Source organism: Fusarium pseudograminearum, chromosome 2, assembly GCF_000303195.2.
Source record: "Fusarium pseudograminearum CS3096 chromosome 2, whole genome shotgun sequence".
NCBI classification, from domain to species: domain Eukaryota; kingdom Fungi; phylum Ascomycota; class Sordariomycetes; order Hypocreales; family Nectriaceae; genus Fusarium; species Fusarium pseudograminearum.
Window position 1 is genome coordinate 5,825,665 of NC_031952.1, and position 14,545 is coordinate 5,840,209.

Sequence of the window (14,545 nt, forward strand, 5' to 3'; positions counted from 1 at the left end):
GGCCTGCATAGAAATCTACGACACCAGGACTGCTTATGATTGGACTTCTTGCAATGTCACAGTTCCTTGTCGAGCCCATGATTGGACCGTTTGGAAGAAATGCCCCGAGAAGCTCGATTAGAATTATCCATAAAGCTAACGTTTGACGCTAACACGAGTATAGCTAAAGGCAGGCTTGCTTTTAATTTTAACATAGAAGCAAGCTTATGCATTGTGATCCTTCTTTGCAACTACAGTTACTGGAGCCCTAAGAGATCAACTCTTGCAGTGGAGAGGATTAACTATTAACTGGAGTTCACAAACCAAAATGGGGTGTACTTCCGAGATGAGTGCCACTATTGGTCCATAGTGACCTGGCGGCTGTGCAGATCCCACGGCTCACTTGTTTGCCCTGCCCTGGACAGTTAATTTTGGATGAGGCAGTTCAGTTGTAGCTTGGGTGCTTGCTTGTCCAGTGCTAAGTCATCAAAACTATACAGACCTTTGAACCAACATTCTGGGCTGTATATATCATAATACTCGAGCTCAAGGTGCCGAATAATAGTTAGTCCAACTTGGCATCAGTTCTTCCACTTCTCTTTCTCATCTATTTCCTAGCCCGTTGCATTTCTCCATCGTCTTCTTGGCTATTCCTTTGCTCAGAACCGCTATCATGACGGGACCTTGGAAGGTCAACTTCCTTACAGCACTGTGGCTAGGTGCAACCTTTGCCAGTGCAAACCTCGAACAAGAAGCCTCCTCTGGAGCAGCTGTGTTCACACACCCAGTCTATCCTAGAATTTTGGTCGCAAGACAAGAAGAGATTCCAGCTGATGACCGGAATCCCCCTCCCCCAATCATCCCCAATCCTCAGCCAAATGAACCTGCAGGTCCAGTCACGCCTGTACCAGCTCCTGAGCCAGAAACAACAGTCGAACCCAACAACCCTCCTCCTCCAGCCACCACAACAGCAGCACCTGCGCCTCAAGAGCCACAGATTACAGCTGAGCCAGAGAACCCACCTGCCCCAGTTACCACGGAAGAGCCTGATACACCAGAGGAGACTGATGTTGCACCTGTACCAATACCGGTCCCAATTCCCAACAAACCTGATGATCCTAAGAAACCCGACACCCCCAAGAAGCCAGATGAGCCTAAAAGGCCTGATGATCCAGAAAAGCCTGATGGTCCCAAGAAGCCCGATGATCCCAAGACTCCAGACATCCCAGATGTTCCAGACGTTCCCAAGATCCCAGATGTGCCCAAGGTTCCTGACACACCCGATCCTAAGCCTGATAACCCTCAAGACCCCAAAGAGCCTCAGAACCCAGATCCAGAAGATCCCAAAGATCCGAAGGACCCTGAGAATCCCGATCCTAAAGACCCCGAAGACCCCGAAGACCCCGAAGACCCCGAAGACCCCGAAGTGCCTCAAGAGCCTCAGGATCCTCAAGCTCCTCAAGATCCCAATGAACCGGATGATTGTGAGAAGAAGGATCCAGCACCATGCACAGAGACCGTTTCGTTTTACTCAGAAAGCGAGACATATACCAGGTGCTTCTACAGCCTCTGACCTTTCTGATCAATATTTCTAACAGAGAATCTTATAGTACCGTCTACGTAACATGCCCTGCACCTATCGACTGCCCCGCTAAAGAAGCCCCAACCATAACCACCAGCATCTTCCCCGAGGAATCGGTCCTTTGGGGCGACGTACCTGCCGATAATGAGGCCATCCCTACAATGGAAGCGATCGAAGATGATACCTCTAGATACTTCCAACAAGTTTTTGACGACGAGAACATCTCTATCAACGATGCTCAACACCCCGATGTTCAATGTCAAAAACAAAGTAGCGACGACGTACCTCGTGACTGCTTCATGTCTATCTACTCCAAGTTCTGTGCCGACGTTAATGGACATGAGGGCGATGAGCTAAGCAAGAACCTCACCGGTGCTGATGCCGAGAGCGGTTCACAGGAGAAGCGTGCGTCGATTAACATGAGAAGACATATGCTTCGTGAACGAGCTGAGTCTTGCGATGGTTGGGTGTTCGAACACAACTGGAGCGGTGCAAAGGGCAATTGTCAAATCCCCTGTGGAGATTCTATGTACGCTTTTGGCGACGAGTGTTTTGACTCTGAGAACAGCTTTCTTGAAGGTACTATCGATGTTGGTTGTGGTACCTATAAGTACACCGCGATACCTACGACGTCAACGACAGCACCACCGTTTCACTTAACCGGTCTCCCAACTCTGACCGACGTTCCTGGACCTATCTCTACCCCTGACGGCAGCTCATGCGCTGAGACAGCAACGAATACAAAATGTGCCCAGGGCGGTGGTGGTAGAGGACAAGCATGCGTCGAGAACACATACTGTGCGTCATGGGTCTCAACCGAGCCCACCGAGGCTCCTGCGCCGCCAGAGGAGGAAACACCACCCGAGGAGGAAACGACACCGTTGGAATTGGGCCCAGTGTTCTGCAAGAATAGGGGAGGCAATCACAAAGACGTCAGCCCACGTGCTGTGCGTGCTTTGGCAGATGCGTACTGCGAGGCCAATTTACCCGTTGAGTTGAAGCCTGGAGACCCTGCTTATGGTATCACGAAGAGCGATCTTTATTACTATGAGGTTTCGTGGGTTGAAGGATGCAAGACGACTGTGGATTTGCAGGACCCGTATACACCACTGGGAAATGATGGCCCGCTTTGCAAGGATTTGTTTGTAAAGGCTTACGCAGGATGTAAGTACTCTGCCCCTGGCTTCAATAATCTTTTACTAACGCATTTACTTCTAGGTGATAATGGCGGTATTGGAGGATACATTGATGCTGGCTGTGTGCGATACACGTTCTTTGGCGCTCAGTAGCAGCATTTCAGTCAGTAGTTTCAGCAGCACGGAGTCGACTATATCATAAAGTAACGAAGTTTTATTCTAAACGATTATGATGCTTCTTTCTTTCCAATTCTATGCCAGAAGAAACCTGTGCCTTCACCATTTTCGTTGTTATCCACGCCCCTTGCTTGAAAAGATCCCAGACGATAATATTCATTCTCCCTCTCGGCCAGGTAAACCACCAATCCTAATGTAGGCATTGCGAAAGATGTCGGTTATCGTTTGGCTTTCTATGACCCAGTCCACAACATCAGCTTTCCCATGTAGAGTGAGTGCAGAGTGCGTATACGTTCCATCTTCAAAGGTGGTTGTTTGTCTGCTGTCGTGTTGTGTTGTGTTGTGTGGTTTTGCGATGTGTTGATGTAGGTGGAGGGAAGAGGAAAAAAGCTGGATTAAAGTAAGTGACGCATTTTGTGCCCCTTCTGAACCTTATAGTAGGGCAAGGGCAAAAAAAAAATAAGGTCTTGTGAGGGCATTGGAGTCATAATGCTTAAAAGTGTGATTTATGATGGAAACCTTATTATTAGGGAAAGGTATGGGAATTCGTTTTGCCACAAGTATAAATCAAGCTCTGGTTAATGTCCGAGTGCTGATTGATGATGGTGTACTGGTGGTTATGCTGGTGGAAAGTAAATATCTGAAAAGAAGTTACTTCCTAATATTTTTATTGTTATTTCCTTCCTGCTATCTAGTAGCATGCATACGCAAGGGATTCGGATGTGGCCAAGGCCACAAGTGTCATTATCGGCTATCAGCTCCGTAACGAAGGACTCGAGGCTTTAGATTCCGATTCTGATGTTTTGGACGTTGATAAAGATGACTTTGAGTATGCGCTGATGATATACTGATCAAAGCGGATGATATGCCTATTTTTTTGCTACCCACCTGTCTCTCTCAAGGGTCCTGGCACAAACAACGAGCCTATTGAGTTTATTCAGTAGTTCAGGCGAGTTTGTTTTCGTTCCAACTCTGGAAAACTGGGGTGATCTAGACTTTCACCGATCCGACCACGTCCGAATCCCTCGTGTAGGCATGTGTTGCAAACGAGTGTTAACAGGCCTTCAAACCTACTGCTAGGAAGCAGAACAACCAACAGAAGAATATTGTCGTATATTTTCCATATTAAGATATGGGCTTGAACTGTCCCATGCTGTTTGTCGCGGCAGGTTTTGCTTAGCCATCTTTGGATCTATATTTAACATCTGACATCTCTGTTTACAACAAAAGAAGTTGCTTAGAACTCCGGTCAAGTAAGTTTTGCATGTGAGATTTATGACGTCTCTATCTCTCATTCTCAAGGATTTTCACAACATTACAGATCTACCCATAGCTTGACTGGCTGCTAAACTATGGCATTGTCATTGATAGACTTTAGGTATTGAAAACATACTTCAGGCAGCCAACACAAGTGGAACACGGAACTTCTTTCACGATATAGGATTCCACACCAAAAGCTTACGCAATGGTAAAGCTTTTTCGCTTTAAGCTCAGTTTGTGAGTCACCCCGATATTTTCAATTTGCAAACCTATATAAATATCCCGACCCTCCACCATCAGTAGCTCTGGATTTCTCCTTTACAATATTCAGCCAACCTCAACCACCATCATGGCGTCCATCAACCCTTTCCAGAAGCTTCCAGCGGAGCTCATCACCATTATCTTGGGTGTCTTCGATTCCCCCAAAGATATTCAATCCGCAGTTCTCGCTGACCCATACATTTTGCATGTTTTCCTTCAAAACCAGTCCTTTCTCCTCCAGCCGCTTCTGCAAAATCTGTATCATCACTTCCCAGGTCAAAATCTTACGCAAGCAGTCACGGTATGTCGCCTTCGCAGGCTCGAGAACAGATTGCCATCTCAAAATAGAGCTCAAGCTGAAGCTTTGATGAAACCAGTATTGACATCATCACCAGAACCATTTTCAGTATTGCAGATGAATCTAGGGGCCCTCTCGGATCTATACCAACTCCATCTCGAAGCAGACGCTTTCATGGCTCATTATCCAAAGGCAGCTTGGGAAATGTCACAAAATATGTTGGCTAGAAAGGCCAGAGAAGATTATCCCAATCGTCCAGCACCTCCTACGCCTCCCCTATCTCTACCGCTATCAGAAACCGAGATCCAACAGATGCAAAAGGCATTTCTGGTCTTTGATGCATGTCGGCATACTCTAGTCTTCAGCACCTCATTTCTGCAAGATTATGGTCACGGTGACTATGAATGCGGATTCTGGATCCCCTGGAAATTCATTTACCAGGAGAAACTGCGCTGTGTCAGGGCCTTTCAGGCAGTCTTCGTATTCATTTTTGAAGAATACGAGAACCTCTTGAAGCGGATTGATGTTCAAAACTCTGCTTCACCTCTTGAATCCATCCGGATAGATGGACGACTACAAAGACGGCAATTTCTACAGAGAGACCCGCGTGATGGTCTCCAGTTTACAGCCTATCTTTGCTCACAAGGTTACCATCGGCTGCTGAGTTTCCAAGATATGGACAATATCGCACAAGAAGAAGCCATTTTGTCCTCGTACAATCGATATCTTGAGCTCAAAGCTGACCCCGCACTTGCCCGATGGTCGTGGGTGCTAATCTGGATTATTCACTCAGGACACTTTGCTACGGTACTCACACATACCATGTGTTCTGGACAACTGGGGCATTTATGTGGGATATGGACAGGCTGTCGCAATTAAGTGGGTCATGGGTGTGGCATATAACTGATCTCACATGGAGCTTCTAGGGATGCCTCTTCTAAGTCTTTGACTTCGCGGTGCCTTGACTTTGGCCTTTCAATCCAACACAACCACGGACACAGCTTAACTGATGCTTCTTTTATTAAGTATTATGTGTCTGCCTATCTTGATGTTTAGTTATTGCTTTACGATTCATACTGTTGTCCTTCTAGTGTCGATGCTGGAGACGAGTTGCATTTGCAACTGGGTAGCTGCAGGTACTAGTTGGTGAGTCATCTTTTTGAAGTTGGTAACAAAAAAAAACACAAAAAGGAGGCCTCTAACAGTACTTCATAGTCGAAACTGATAGAGCTGTATCAAACATCCATTGACCATCAATCTATTTTAGCTATGAACCATGTGCTTATATCCCACAATTACGCCCAAGAGAAGTGTTCGGAATGCAAGTAAGCCCCCGTAGAATCTGCGCCCCTGAGAACATCCAAGTTCAAAGATGCGACAGTGTTTCGAACATCATTCTGCATAGTATCTGGACCGCAAACGTACACGCCAAGCGAGTCGGTAGCTGTCATCTCTTTTGCCACTCCATTTACAACCCCTGGTAAGTCGGGGCGACCATGCAGTTCGTCGAATGATACTGGAATTTCTGTCCCCTTCTCGATCCCCAATTCGTGTTTCCCAGGCACTAAGCTACTATTCGATGGGAGGGTTGATTCTTGTATGGCTCCACCAGTGCGGTAGAGCTGTACATTCAATCCAGGGACCATTCTGTCTGAGTACTTCAGCAGAGTTTCGCTCACAGCTTGGCGATACCAGTTGCAGCTCTCAACATCTCGACTTGCCAGTATCACACGTAGTGACGAAAACAGACATTTGTCCGGTTGGTCTCCTTTGCGATCTCCATCGCGCTCAGCTGTGTGGATTGCGATGTACTGCTCAATAAATGGCAAGGTCCATCCAGCTCCAGAACCACCCGCGATGACAACGAGATGGCTGCTGTTCACGTAAGACTGTGTATTGATGCCTCCGTATGGTCCATCTACCATCACTGAGACCTGAGCTCCCGGATTTTGCAAGGCATATTCATATAGTTTTGCTGTAAACCCTTTGTGTCTCTTGAGATAAAAGACAAGGAACGACTGGTCGCCTGAGGACGTTGATGGCAAGGAGCAAATCGTAAATGGATGTGCTGACAAGGCTTCTGCAAGCCCAAAACCAGTAAAGCGTAGGAAGCAGTGCTGTCCAATTTCCCATGTGAAGTTTGCGGGGATAGTGACGCGGACGAAACCGTTGTCTTCTACTTTGACATGTGCCTTTGCCCGAACACCATACTCAAAGCAAGTTCGTAGCCAGGGGTAGACATAGCAGGGCACATATACCGCGGCTGTTCCTATGAAGTAGTGCCTATAAAGTTATCGTCAGTATTAATGTTTCACAAGGGTGGACATGAAAGGCAGCCTTACCAGGATGTCAGGGTGTAGTCGCAGTGCCAAAAGAAAGTAAGCATGAATATGACAACAGCAAAGAAGTGCGTGGCCTTGAAGAATTCATATCCCAACAGCTTTCTAGTTTCTATGTAAGTATGTAGTCGCAGGCAGACAAAGCGTTCAGTACACTTACCGAATAGCACTGTGAGATGCAAACGTAAGCCAAGCTTGAAAGATCAAGGCGACGATGCCTGTCCAATAGAACAAAAGGCTCATCTCGAAATGCATCTGCATATCGTGGAATCTGATATGATAAACGATGAACGGGAATGTGTGCAAGAGCGCGAGCACAAAAAAGGCGTAAGCTATCCATCGATGGAATACTTGGAGTCTCTCGTGCGAGACGCCCGTCAGTAAGGTAATCCAGTTTGTCTTGGTTGCCGTAGCACTGTTACTTGTCAGCAATAGTTCAAGAGGCTGGGACAGGTATTGCAGGACTAACAACACAAATGGCATGCACCCCAAAGCCAACCATCCGGATCTTGTTCCCAATGGCGGTGAGCCACCAAAGTCTAGCGAAGGCCAATAGTACGGCTGAGGTATTAAGTCCATGCCTATCAATGGTTAGCTAGTGGTTCTCTTTTATGACTGTTTTATTGACTCACAAAAAAAGAAAATGGTTCCAACAAGTCCCAGTAATAGGACTCCAACGGGAGCCGAGTTGAATCCAAGTGATGTAACATGAAATCCACGATATGAAAGATACCTGATCATGGCAATCAACATACGCCAGGGTCTAGGTCCACGGAAACTCGGAAAGGCAAGACCAATAATGTAGTAGGATATCAGGTGGCCGATTGTGAAGAGCCCAATGCCACTCATGAAGAAGGCTACTGTAGGCAGAGCGTAGACATGGTCCGCAATGTACCTTTTTGACGTTAGATAGGACTTTGTAAGAGTTGTTTAGTCAGTTTGTAAATTGACAGCTTACCAAAAATGCCATCTTTTCATATACCAGGAACATTGCGCCTCGGTGAAGCCATCGCAAGTGAATGCACGGCTCCCAGTCAACTGAATTGGGGCCGTAAGCCAAGCTGCTGACTCCATGTTGGAGAAATTGATGGCAGATAAATTGTCACTGAGTGGATTCAGGAATAAAAGACAAAAGCGATATCTATGAAGAAGTGGCAAGGCAGGGTAGCTATCTATTGCTCACATGGCAAGCTACAGAGCAATGTAGGCATGTTTCCCCCTTGACTGAGTATCTGTTTTATAATGGGCAAGGTTCTTGTGCCGATATCCGTAATCATTAATTACAATTGGTCGATTTCTCAATAAATCATTCAACTATCTGGAGCATGTTCCACGCCATCATCGCATAAACGGCACTTGAGTAAGTTTGAGCAAGTTTATCGGCGGCGATAAGATTATTCCCGATATGCTACCACCATGATATAAGCTTAGATAAGTAGTGGTCGTCTTACACCTTGAACCACAAGCAAGTTACTCTGTACTACCTATCTCGATACAACCTAGATTCAACTTCAATGAAAATGGACATGGATATGACTACTTCGACGGGCAGTTCAATGCCCATGTCAACTTCCAATGCCAGCACTATGGCTATGGCTATGGCTATGGATATGGAGCAAATGAATATGGTTTTCTTCACCTCTACCAAGACACTCCTCTGGGCAAAGGACTTTGCCCCTACAACGACTGGACAATATGCAGGTGTTTGCATTTTTCTCATCGCCTTCGCTACTATATTCCGCATGCTGCTTGCTTTACGCGTCAATTTTTACAGCATTAGGGATGGTCTCAAGCGGAGGCGCACCAAAGGCCTGCTAGCGGCACACCAAATTGGTGAGACTGGCCAACGCCCATGGAGAGCGAATGAAGCTATGATGCTGGGAGTAATAGATGTCGTGATTGCCGGCGTCAGCTATTTGTTGTAAGTGTTTTATCCACTATTGAGTCACTGGAAAAAGACATTGACCGGTGTTTTGTTTAGGATGCTGGCCGTTATGACGATGAATTTTGGCTATTTTCTGTCAGTATTGGCTGGAGTATTCATCGGGAGTGTTGGCTGTAGTCGGTTTTCAGCAAACTCTAGCCTGCATTAGATTTAATCTCAATAAGAAATGGATCAGAAGCGCAATCGAGTGTGTCAGCCGTTGGTCTACTGTACCCTGCCCAGGTTCGGTCAATCCCAGTTCAGCGAGACAACTATGCTCGAGGGATCGTTTTTTCCACCACAATCATTCATGGTGTTACGAATGAAAACATTCCTGAAAGAATAATATGTCTTGGGTCGTTGACTGAAAAGCATTATCAACACCAACGACCTACCCTGGTCTTGATCTCCATCCAGGCTGCGGGGTTCATGACTAAGAACACGTGACTTGTCCGGTATCGGTCCTGAAAAATTTGCCAATGACTCTGACTCCAACTAAGCCTGACCAGGATCCCTCTTGATTAGTACCCCGCCCTCGCTATAACTGATTGAGTACCAATTGATTGCACCAGACGCCATCAAACTTGTTCAAGAAAAGTCAGTCAGCTTGATTACTATCCATCATGGCCGCCAACAATGCCAACAATGCCGGTGCTCCCGCCGAGGGTATGCTCTGGGGTGGTCGCTTTACAGGTGTGTAGCTTCCCCGCCATCGACCAAGCTCCGTCCACTGACTGACGTCACGCATCATAGGCGGTATTGATCCCCTGATGCATCAGTACAATGCCAGTATCTCCTACGATAAGCACCTATACAAGGAAGATATCCTCGGCAGTATTGCCTTTGCCCGCGCCAATGCCAAGTCAGGCATCATCTCCAATGATGAGTTCACTGAAATCGAGCGTGGTCTCCGAGAGGTCATGAAGGAGTGGGAGGCTGGTACCTTTACCATCATGCCCAATGATGAGGATGTAAGTCACTACCTACCTCCCGGTGACTGAAAATATCATCGCTAAAGAATCAAACCAGATTCATACTGCAAACGAGCGACGTCTATCCGAGATCATTGGTAAGGAGATCGGTGGAAAGCTTCACACCGGTCGCAGCCGAAACGAGCAGGTTGTTACCGACATGCGAATGTGGCTGCGCGAGCGTATTCGTGAGATTGAGAGCTATCTTGTTGCCTTCCTTCAGGTAATCGCCGGCCGCGCTGAGGCTGATATGTAAGTTCCACACACCACTTCTCCTCATGACATGACTTGTTCTAATCTTGATAGCGACCACATCATGCCCGGGTACACACATCTTCAATTGGCTATGCCAGTCAAGTTCTCCCAATGGCTCCTGTCATACGGCTTTTCCTTTGCCTCTGACTTGGAACGATTACGAGAGGTCTTGAAGCGCGTCAACAGGAGGTAGGCACACTCACACACGGCACACGCTATGTTATCTTGCTAATATGGGAATATAGCCCACTCGGTGCCGGTGCTCTTGCCGGCAATGCCTTCGGTATTGATCGTCAAATGATGGCCAAGGAGCTCGGCTTTGAAGGCATCATGTGGAACAGCATGGGCGCCGTTGCTGACCGTGACTTTGTTACTGAATTCCTGTCTTGGGGCACCATGTTCATGGGACACATCTCCAGGTTCAGTGAGGACTTGATCATTTATTCCACTGCTGAATTTGGCTTCGTCACTGTTGCCGATTCCTATTCAACAGGTTCATCACTGATGCCTCAGGCAAGTCTCTCCTTTCTATCCTTTGGACATTTTGACTAACAACCCCACAGAAGAAGAACCCCGACGGCCTCGAGCTTTTAAGGGGCAAGGCTGGTAGGGCCTTTGGTCATTTTGCCGGTGTCTATGTTGCCACAAAGGGTATCCCAAGTACTTACAACAAAGACTTGCAAGAGAGTTGGGAGCCTATGCTGGATCATGTCAAGACTGTCTCCGATAGTGTGCAGATCGCAAATGGAATCCTTAGCACTCTCAAGCTTCGACCAGACCGCATGAGAGCCTCTCTCAACCCTTTCCTCCTTGCAACCGACGTTGCAGATGCTCTTGTTCGACTTGGCGTGCCTTTCCGTGAGACACACCATATTTCAGGACGCGTGGTGGCTAAGAGCGAGGAGCTGGGAATCCCAATGGACCAGCTAAGCCTTGAGCAACTGCAGGCTATTGATAGTCGATTCCCCGATAACATCAAGGACGTATTCAACTACGAGGCTAGTGTTGAATCAAGGAATGCTCAAGGTGGCACCAGCCGAGCAGGTGTGCTGGAGCAGATCGAGGTCCTCAAGGGCATGTTGAATTAGAGGTGTTTAGTATATGGTCCAAAGGCCACGGTTGAATACGGAAATCGGGAAAGCAAAAGTTCATTATCTCTTCATAAAAAGAAACTGGCAACGTAGTCCTCTTGGAAAGACTTGCTAATGCAATCTTGCGTGAGGTGTATAGTTGATTGGTATGTATATCTTACTGGACTGGGCTCAGTGGCCGTGACGTGGCGATTGGCCATTGTCATGTTCTGTACATTTTTGACCAGAGTAGAACACGGTCACCCTTGTGCCGTACTTAGTTACTCCGCCTCCGCCAGCCAGGTGGAAAGAGCTCAATGCGTCTACCTCTCTGGGGGAGGTCAGGACTAAGTAAAAAGGCTACAGCTCAAAGGCAATCACGAAAAGAACGAGGAAGAAAGCCAAGCTGTTTAAGCACTGACGGGCGCGGACAAGATAAGACTCGGGTATGCAAGGGAGGTAATGGCATCGAAGTGGTCTAGCCGGAGGATCGGACTGAGGACGATTGGCAGGGGACGCAATATGTCCACTGCCTTTCGGACTTGCCGAAAACCATCATGAGGCATGGATTATCGGCACCGCCACTACTCCTACTTACATAGACCCAAGTATCTTAGCCTAAAATGAACCCTACTTCATGTTTCTCTTGTCAATTTGATCAATATACCAACTATGCAAGCTCACCCTTACGCGATACGGACTTTGTCAATCCAAGGCCTTCAGTCTACAGCAAGCAGCATATCACAGAACGATCATTGGACTTCAAGAACTTGTTTATATAAGAATTGCGTATGTATGCATAAATTTGTACGGTCATATAAGAGTAGATACATGAATCACACAGCTCCGCTGCGTGTAGAAATTTGAACCGACTAGCGGCAGCCGAATAACATCAGAGCGAAGGGCTGCCCATTGCCCTGCTCCTTGGTCCCAAACTCAGTCTGGAAACTAGAAACCACTTGTCTGAACCTCGCGAAAATCTCTTAGATTCTCTGGACGGCAGGTCCGGGGATTTGGTAAGAGCTGAAGCTTGCGTAGAGGTTGAAGAGAATGCCGGGGTCAGTGGCAGAGTAGAACTTGGTGAAGTCGCCACCACCGCTGAGAGCCTGGGAGCCGCTACCAGTGACCTTGAGGTTGATGCACTGGGGGTAAGCTTGGGCACCGTTTCTGTTGCCAGCAGAGTGAAGTCCGATGATCTCGTGTCGGAGAACGTAGTTGCCGGCCTTGAGGTTTCGGGGCACGGTGAACTTCCAGGCGAAACCGTCGCGGATGAGCTCGTCGGATGCCCAGTTGCCGGGGTTGCTACCAGAGACGTAACCCTTCTCGGCGACCTTGGTCCATCGAAGGCTTCCCTTGTTGATGCTGGCAAAGTCTCCGCTGACGGGAGCGAGGTACTCGGTGACGGGACCGTGGTGAGACTCGGGCCAGGTGTCCCACTTCAGGGTGACAACATCGCCGGCAGCAACAGTGACAGCGTTGCTGACAGGCTTGGCGCTCTTGTGGCAGATGATGTCGGCAGTGCCAAAGGCAGCGGGCTCAACGAAGCCGTTGTCCTGGTTTCCAGCAGCCCAGCCGACAGCGTTGGAGGGAGCACCGTGGGGGATACCACCAGTGTACTCCTGGCCGCCAGCGATAACCTTGGCAACGTGACCGTGGGCGTTGACAGAGCTGGCGAGGAGAGCCACAGCGGCAAGAGAGAGTGTGTTGCAGTGCATTTTGGTGGTTTAGAGACTGGAGAGGGCTTATTGGGCAAAGTTGTATGAGTGAAAAGACAATGAGAGACTTGTTTGAGAGGCTGTGGTGATATTGACTTGAGGAGATTCATCAATCGTTTATATATTCAATCCCGACCATCTCAGAGTATCATCCATTCCATCAAGGTGAGTCTATACACAAAACGAATTATCCCGTTTCGTCGACGGAGCCAAAATGGACGTGGACCAATTCGTGACATGCACAAAGGGGATGTAACGTCCGTGGTTGCCAAACTAAGCCATGATCGTCATCGACGACTACGAAAAAAAAAAGGCGATATTAAAGGAGGGTTTCCCTACGTAGCAGCCAAGCAAACTCAACTGGTCACTGGCATGATTTGGTTTACACTTGGACCAACCACAACTCGGTGTTATCGGCCATCGGACAGAGAAGCCGGCAGTCGATTCGTTGTGGACATGTTTCAGGAACAGTCACTTAGCATGGCAGTTCGGAATTAGAACCCGTTTTTCCCGCCATGTAAGCCAGTCATGCCTTGGCGAGATCCGCTCTGAAACGAGAATGGCGACAGCGTCTAAAAGAAAGCTTAAGGTTTATGATTGAACAAGGTCTCCAAGCCTGTTAAAACGGAGAGTTGACATGTCATTCGTGGAAATAAAGAGCTTAATTAACTTACTTCGTACATCTGTTGAATCGCAAGGGACGTCCCGTAACTAAGTATCCCATGGCTGTGGATCTCCTGTCGCTCTAAACTTTGTTTTCCAGGACGTCGGTTAAGCATGAATCGTGATGCATGATTTGGAATCACTCTGAGAACTTGGGATGAACAGCATTTGCGGCGCGGATTTCTGCAAGATGGCGAGAGCACTGACAGATGCACACATTCGGAGCTTCCTGTGCGGTTATCCTGGGGTTGTGGCGGGGCAAGAAACACAAGACACAGAAACCGCCACATGCACATAAGACAATCGAGGAAACGAATCGAGAGTCATGGATGAGGGATGTAGATGTGATCGAGTCATGATCCAATCGCAGTGGAGAAGGAAGAGAAGCTCCAGCCAACTTGGGATAAATTTTCCCGTATCCTTGTTTCAACGTTGTTAGTTTCGCGGCCCGATGTTTCCACGCATGGATTTTTAATTAATGAGAAACAAGCAGCCAAGGGATTCGTCGTCCATTCTTCTTCTTGTCTTTTTTCCTGACGCGGAAAGACGGGACGAGACGGATTACTTGAAACAAGACAACCCATCGAGGTTGTTGATAGTCTCTACGGATTTAAAGGTCATATGATTCCGTTGGTAGTGCATTTAAGTTTCCGCTTACTCTCCGGCTGAATGCAAAAGCTTAAACTCTGTTTCTAAGCCTTTCTGATTTCTTGGCAGTATCGATCTGGTGTCTATGCTGTGAGTGCGTTGAAACATGGGTTACACCCAGTGTTACTAGACTGCTGTCGATATAGTCTGCTTTGCGAGAGCAATCAGTACATACGACCAAAGGTAGTGGAAAATACGGGATCCCGTCCGCTCTCCCATAGTCAAGCCACTAACCGGCGGATTAGTAGTTGGGTCGGTGACGACCAG

The 14,545-nt window shown here is 47.6% G+C and overlaps 6 protein-coding genes across 6 annotated transcripts, besides 2 other annotated features; 4 read left to right on the plus strand and 2 right to left on the minus strand.

Moving 5' to 3' along the window:
• Positions 1-652: 652 nt before the first annotated feature.
• On the plus strand, positions 653-2,850 carry FPSE_01842 (uncharacterized protein; the record flags this gene model as incomplete). Its single annotated transcript, XM_009254961.1, has 3 exons — positions 653-1,533; positions 1,590-2,725; positions 2,780-2,850. 3 exons carry the CDS (start codon positions 653-655, stop codon positions 2,848-2,850), a joined length of 2,088 nt encoding a protein of 695 aa, XP_009253236.1.
• A 347-nt stretch (positions 2,851-3,197) lies between these two features.
• Positions 3,198-3,237: a microsatellite.
• A 1,246-nt stretch (positions 3,238-4,483) lies between these two features.
• FPSE_01841 (uncharacterized protein) lies at positions 4,484-5,572 on the plus strand (the record flags this gene model as incomplete). Its single annotated transcript, XM_009254960.1, has 1 exon — positions 4,484-5,572. The coding sequence occupies one exon, from the start codon at positions 4,484-4,486 to the stop codon at positions 5,570-5,572; it is 1,089 nt and encodes a 362-aa protein (XP_009253235.1).
• Positions 5,573-5,988: 416 nt separating this feature from the next.
• Positions 5,989-8,106, minus strand: FPSE_01840 (uncharacterized protein; the record flags this gene model as incomplete). Its single annotated transcript, XM_009254959.1, has 6 exons — positions 5,989-6,976; positions 7,036-7,137; positions 7,193-7,447; positions 7,502-7,613; positions 7,665-7,927; positions 7,991-8,106. 6 exons carry the CDS (start codon positions 8,104-8,106, stop codon positions 5,989-5,991), a joined length of 1,836 nt encoding a protein of 611 aa, XP_009253234.1.
• A 446-nt stretch (positions 8,107-8,552) lies between these two features.
• FPSE_01839 (uncharacterized protein) lies at positions 8,553-9,125 on the plus strand (the record flags this gene model as incomplete). Its single annotated transcript, XM_009254958.1, has 2 exons — positions 8,553-8,953; positions 9,014-9,125. The coding sequence occupies 2 exons, from the start codon at positions 8,553-8,555 to the stop codon at positions 9,123-9,125; spliced, it is 513 nt and encodes a 170-aa protein (XP_009253233.1).
• A 454-nt stretch (positions 9,126-9,579) lies between these two features.
• FPSE_01838 (uncharacterized protein) lies at positions 9,580-11,270 on the plus strand (the record flags this gene model as incomplete). The annotated part of the gene is made up of 6 exons (XM_009254957.1): positions 9,580-9,649; positions 9,710-9,927; positions 9,986-10,179; positions 10,234-10,371; positions 10,428-10,653; positions 10,746-11,270. 6 exons carry the CDS (start codon positions 9,580-9,582, stop codon positions 11,268-11,270), a joined length of 1,371 nt encoding a protein of 456 aa, XP_009253232.1.
• A 965-nt stretch (positions 11,271-12,235) lies between these two features.
• Positions 12,236-12,967, minus strand: FPSE_01837 (uncharacterized protein; the record flags this gene model as incomplete). The annotated part of the gene is made up of 1 exon (XM_009254956.1): positions 12,236-12,967. One exon carries the CDS (start codon positions 12,965-12,967, stop codon positions 12,236-12,238), a length of 732 nt encoding a protein of 243 aa, XP_009253231.1.
• A 1,477-nt stretch (positions 12,968-14,444) lies between these two features.
• Positions 14,445-14,542: a repeat region.
• Between the last annotated feature and the right edge of the window lie 3 nt (positions 14,543-14,545).